The sequence below is a fragment of the Saccoglossus kowalevskii genome, chromosome 4, assembly GCF_978046115.1.
Source record: "Saccoglossus kowalevskii chromosome 4, keSacKowa6.1, whole genome shotgun sequence".
In the NCBI taxonomy this organism is placed as follows: domain Eukaryota; kingdom Metazoa; phylum Hemichordata; class Enteropneusta; family Harrimaniidae; genus Saccoglossus; species Saccoglossus kowalevskii.
Genome location: NC_140644.1, coordinates 11,150,711 through 11,156,710, shown reverse-complemented (window position 1 = coordinate 11,156,710; position 6,000 = coordinate 11,150,711). Strand labels below are relative to the sequence as shown.

The following is a 6,000-nucleotide window of genomic DNA, read 5'->3' as shown; positions in this document are numbered from 1 at the left end:
GCCAAAAAGTCAGATGGCTGTCAATTGGCCATCCTTGACCAGATTTTGAAACAAATTGTCATGGACATGCATCCTAACATCTACGTCCAAGATACCGCATAAAAAACAAGATGCCTGCCAGTCGACCATCTTTGATCCAATTGCGAAATAAATCGTCATGGACATGTATCCTAACATGTATAATCTATGTACCAAGTTTGAATGACAACTGACAAAGCATGTCCAAAATACAACATATTCAAAAAACAAGATGGCTGCCAGTCGGCCATTTTGAATCGAATAGCTAAACCACTGCATGTGCATATGTCCCACATAGGGTATTAGACACATGCAAAGAATGAACGGAATCGTTCCACAGGATTCTGAAATATGACGTTGGATAGACTGACGCACGGACAGACAGACACACGGACGGACGGACTCAGGAACTCACGGACGGTCGGGGACATGTATCTTAACATGTATGATCTATGTACTAAATTTGAATGAAAACTGACAAAGCATGTCCAAAATACGACATTTTCAAAAAAACAAGATGGCTGCCAGTTGACCATCTTTGATCCAATTGTGAAATAAATCATCATGGACATGTATCCTAACATGTATAATCTATGTACCAATTTTGAATGAAAACTTACAAAGCATGTCCAAAATACAACATTTTCAAAAAACAAGATGGCTGCCAGTCGGCCATTTTGAATCGAATCGCTAAACCATTGCATGTGCATATGTTCCACATAAAGTACTAGGCACATGCAAAGAATGAACGGAATCGGTCCAAGGGATTCTGAGATATGACTCCGGACGGACGGACGCACGGACACACAGACGGACGCACGACCACACGGACGGACGCACGACCACACGGACGGACGGAGACCGAATTATAAGTCCCCGTTTTCGGACTTCGTCCGAACGGGGACTAATTAATAATATTTAATGTCATTCACTGGGAGAGAACCAATGTCTGCACTGACAGGTGTGCCAAATCGACATTTTCTTCTATCGACTGATTATTACATTATGCTCTGAACAAAATCTGTTCAGAAGAGATTGCACAATGCCAAAAACGATTTTCATCATTATTATTACAGAGGAATACATTCATGTCTTGTAGGAATTGTCACTGCACTGTCTTGAATACTTGAATCTGCAAAAAAACATCATTCTATTGCTCGAAGTGTCGTTTAAAACCCCGAAATCCTCGGTCAGTGAGATGTACACTCTAAGGGTCAGCATCTTACTCGAAGTAGAAGAACAGTCTTGTGGAATTTTGTACAATCAGAGTTCATCAAAAGGATTGAGGCAACACATCGCACTTACAACATTTAATAACAAGGGGGGGGTAGGGTCGAAGCATTTCCAGGGGTCAATATCCAGCCCAGGTGAACCAAATAGAAATTAATCGTCCAAGATATTTATTTGATTTTTTTATACTGAATAAAACACAATAAAATATATTTCTTGCAAATTATGTTCATACCAACACTGAATTCTTCTTCTAATTTGTTTAGAATAAATGTAATTTATCATCTTTGCTTCAGCTGTGGAACCACTCATTTGATAATTAAAAAAGTTTTAATGTCAAAACATTTTCATATTAGACTTAATCATCAGATTAAGATGCACAACTTATTTTTGAGTAAAAAATTTGAAATAACCAATCCAAAATATTGTTTTCTTTCATGACATGTGACCGCTTTCTCTTGAGCCAGCATGAGAGATTTGGCAATGAGAGTAATAATAGAAGTTGAAAATTCTGTTATGCTTTAAAATAATAACTAAGAGTTTAAATAAATATTTTCACCAGTATTTAACACATTTCTTAAAAAAATTAAAAATGGAAAATAGAGAAAATCACTATGCAATATGAAATCGAGAAATAATAATAAACATAATATATGCATATGACACATCAACATCCATAGTTCACTATGACTCACATAAACTCGGCTAATTTGTATTGGCTCCACTTTGATACTTAAACCACCTGATCTGGCACATCACATGGTCTGACTGCCACATCTTGATGACATGATATCATGGTATTGTGGCCCATCACATGACCATCCACCTGGCCATATAGATATTTTGAAACAGATCACACAATGCATGAGCCCTGGAATATCCAAGATGCAGGTGCTGACAGAAATCACAAAAGCTGCGAGTTGCATAAAAGTTTGATGCACGAGTTAATGAAATGATATATTAATACATATTTTTATAGACATTGACAATATGGTTCCATGCTTCAGCCACCATCACATGATGTCGTGTTTAATAACAGTTGTGCAACATACACAACATTTTATTTTACGCATGAATAACTGGGATGCTGTACGCAATGTTTTCCTTTTCGTAAAATATAAAATATTGTGTTAATGCTCAATTAGTTATGATACTTAAATAGATATACATATTTGTAAGACTGTACATGTCTATGGAAGTTGATGCAGGATGAATCTACACACTTTGACAGACTAAAAAGCATGTGGTTCACTTCACATTTCTCACAGTTTCATTAAGGATGCTGTAGACATTCGTTTGACACATGTTAATCAAGATGGATTGTATACTTTTTTTCATTGTAAAGTGGAACACGTACAAAATTGTGATCACAGTTAACAATCTTTTGTTGACCTAAATAAAGAACCAGAAGATTGGTATTGAAATATTGATTGTGCTGAAAATCAAATTTGTCACAGAAGATTTCATAACAATTTACTTAAACATTATATCAACTATCAATCTGATTGAAATCTGATGAAGGTATGAGGCTCCAATTTTTTTTATGTCCCTTTATATAATATTTATTAGTATTTTAGTTTGAATATGTTGATTTTTTGGTTTTTCTTGCCGTTAATCAGTTCTTAGAAAATCGTGTCCCAGTCGCCTCGAACTAGTTAGATTAACGGCAAGAAAAAACAAAAAAATCAATATATTCAAACAAAAATACAAATAAATATTATATAAAAGGTCATAAAAGGGTCATAAAAAAATTGATCAGCTATTTAACCATTGATATGCAAATTAGGAGGTATCCTCGTGCTATGCATACTATTAAAAATGTACCTGACATGATCCCTGACATGGCTCATTGCATTACCTTGATATATGGTACCATTACCACAAACAACTATCTTCATAATAAATCCTCAGATTTGTCTCTTGTATTATTTATACTAATTAAGCTAAATTCCATCCAATCATCTCTGCACTAATATTTCTCTGCATTGGTTATTTCATATATTAAAAATAACTTCTCTGTTTATACATAGTTATTATTTTGATATGTAAGTCAATTCGATTTGGATTTTCACAATATTTGAACAAGAGTTTCAAATAAATAAATATATAACTTAGTAGGTAAAAAGAAATATTTGTTGCCATAAACAAAGTATATACATATACAATACAATGCAGTCTATAGCATCCTTAATATAAACTAATAATAGTATAATTACAATTAATATAAAATGTGTTAAAAGCTTCATATATTAGGAAGCATATTCTCAGAGCTATCAACTAACTGAGGTATTTAATGAAGGAGAAGTAGAAATTAGTGTATCCATGACAACAGTTGATGTGCCAGCTAGAGATGGAAATAATCTTTTAAGTGCATCCCATGTACCAATAACAGTCCTACAGAAAAAAAGCAGAGTAAATAAAGTGAAGATCACACAATGCGGTATAATATAATAATGTGGTATACATAATCCAAAATAGACAATACAACATAATCTCTTTGCAATACTATATAATCTCTTTGTCTCAGGACAGATAATATCTATAATTAGGTGCAAAATGAAAGTTCAAACACCCAAGTTACTCACCCAACAACACCAACTGTTATAAGAAAATAGTCAAGAAAAAGTTGTTTCTTGTTTAGGGATCTGAAAATAAAAGTAGTATATCCAGAGGTCAAGCAAAGATAATAATTAATGTATTCACACAAAAAATAGAAAAACAAAGCAGTGTGGCATGTGAGATGTGTATATAAAGTTTGATTAAAATTTGATTGAATATGTCTAGAAATAGGTTAATTATTATGTAAATAGGTTAATTATTATGCAAAGATTCTCACCAATTATCTAATGTCTTATATAGATTATCCCAAAGTAATATGAACCAGCTTTCTCCAAGATTTGTTAAGTGATTTTTAAAATATTAGTAAGAAATATAAGAAATATGCACAAATTCTATTGAACAAAATCAATGCCCCAACTAGAGATGGTATATGTACAACAAGAAATATGGACTTTCTGAATTGGCAATATCATTCACAATATTCCATATTAGGCTTACCCATATCAAAGATACAATATTTAGAAGAACTGCTTTACATAGTACTGTTGTTTAGTAATTACTGCCAATTACAGTACACTATTATAGTTCCTCAGACAGAGTTTCTTTAGATGAATGATAAAAAAAACAGTCATCTATATATGGGTAAACAAAAAAAGCTTCCTTCTTGCATGGAGTCAATTGACCACTGCCATACATATCTGACTTAACACCCGTGAGCTGAGCAGAGACCAAACAGAAAAACTCAGAATTGGTTGACATGCAACTAGTGGAAGCACCCTTGAATAGCAAGGAGGCTCACCTCCATCTGAACTAGCTTTGCCTTCATCAGTCCCCTTGGAAACAGCTATTAGTGCTGACTCTGTCCAGGGGGTGACAGTGGAATGGAGTGTGATAACTATACTATATTACTGACTGACTAGAATTCATACCAGGGGTTGTTACAAACAAACAAGCAGTGCATTATGATTGGTAGGGTCTATGTTGAGATGTGTATGCCAGGTTCTATCCCAAGACTAATAGAGTGCAGAGGAAGCACATGGTCTATACTGAATTCACAAGATGGAACATTTTGGCTAGGCACATGTACAGGATGACAGACCTGTATGGAATTGTGCCAAACTGTATGATACTCGGTTTAACACAACATATACCCGTAATACAGGATTTGTGGGAACTGCTATCAACTTGTTGATAGAAATACGCTTTATAAGTATCTTACTTTGTAGTTCACAATATTTGTTGCTAAATAGCACGTAGGCTTGCGACATGACTACAACCACTCAACATCAAAGTGCACTAATGAAAGTCCAAAATAGAATTTTACACTCTGAGCTGTCTAGCATGGAAAAAAGGAAGAACCATGCATAGCCATGCATGCTTTCTAAAATCCTTGCATTTCTAGGTAACCAAGAGAGGTACCATTTAAAATTTCTGGTGTGGGCTAAAATTGAGGTGATTATAATCATATTTCTTAAACAATATCTAACTACTATCTAAATATTGGTAATAATTGGCTAGTGATGTTGTTAACAGGGGAAAATATCTGTCCCCACATCTATTTTCTTTCTTGTTACAATTGTTTTCTGATCATTTTCAAACTTATATATATTTCACTATGTGTGGGTGTGACATGTTCGGGACTACCGGTACTTTATTGCATGGTCAGAATACATACTTTTGTAATGGTGTTATATGTCACCTGATCACCCAAGTGTAATGATATGTAAAAAGTAGTGCCGTTGGTGTAACTGAAAATGGCGGTTAAGTCAAACTTGAAAGCTCTCTGGTTTCTTTGATGTTTCATGAGTTCCTGAGTCAACACATCACAGTGGGATATAACAAGTTAATATGCTAAAATACAAAACAGTAGACTCACCCTTTGAATATCCTCAGATGAAATATTGCCGGTAATATAAATGCTAATAAAGTACAACAACTAGCTCCTACTAATGCCATTAAGGTAGAAAAATTTGGTATTGCCAATACAACAAGGCCAGTTACAGTTACCATAATAAACCGTAATATATTCTGTGAATAGACATAATGAATAGATAAGAACACACATGTCAGTGACCAGTGTAAATGCATGTCAGTGATGAATGTAAACACATGTCAGTGACCAGTGTAAATGCATGTCAGTGATAAATGTAAACACATGTCAGTGATGAGTGTAAACGCATGTCAGTGATGAGT

At 34.3% G+C, this 6,000-nt stretch overlaps 1 protein-coding gene across 1 annotated transcript in view; it reads right to left on the bottom strand.

Moving 5' to 3' along the window:
• Window positions 1-1,401: 1,401 nt before the first annotated feature.
• LOC102806055 (uncharacterized) overlaps window positions 1,402-6,000 on the bottom strand; it is a 29,994-nt gene continuing 25,395 nt past the window's right edge. The window contains exons 13-15 of the mRNA XM_085497760.1: window positions 5,684-5,835; window positions 3,834-3,893; window positions 1,402-3,642 (exon numbers count right to left, since the gene is read on the bottom strand). Of these exons, the coding sequence (XP_085353886.1) occupies window positions 3,522-3,642; window positions 3,834-3,893; window positions 5,684-5,835 (333 nt within the window). The 3' untranslated portion in view covers window positions 1,402-3,521. The remainder of the gene's footprint in view (window positions 3,643-3,833; window positions 3,894-5,683; window positions 5,836-6,000) is intronic.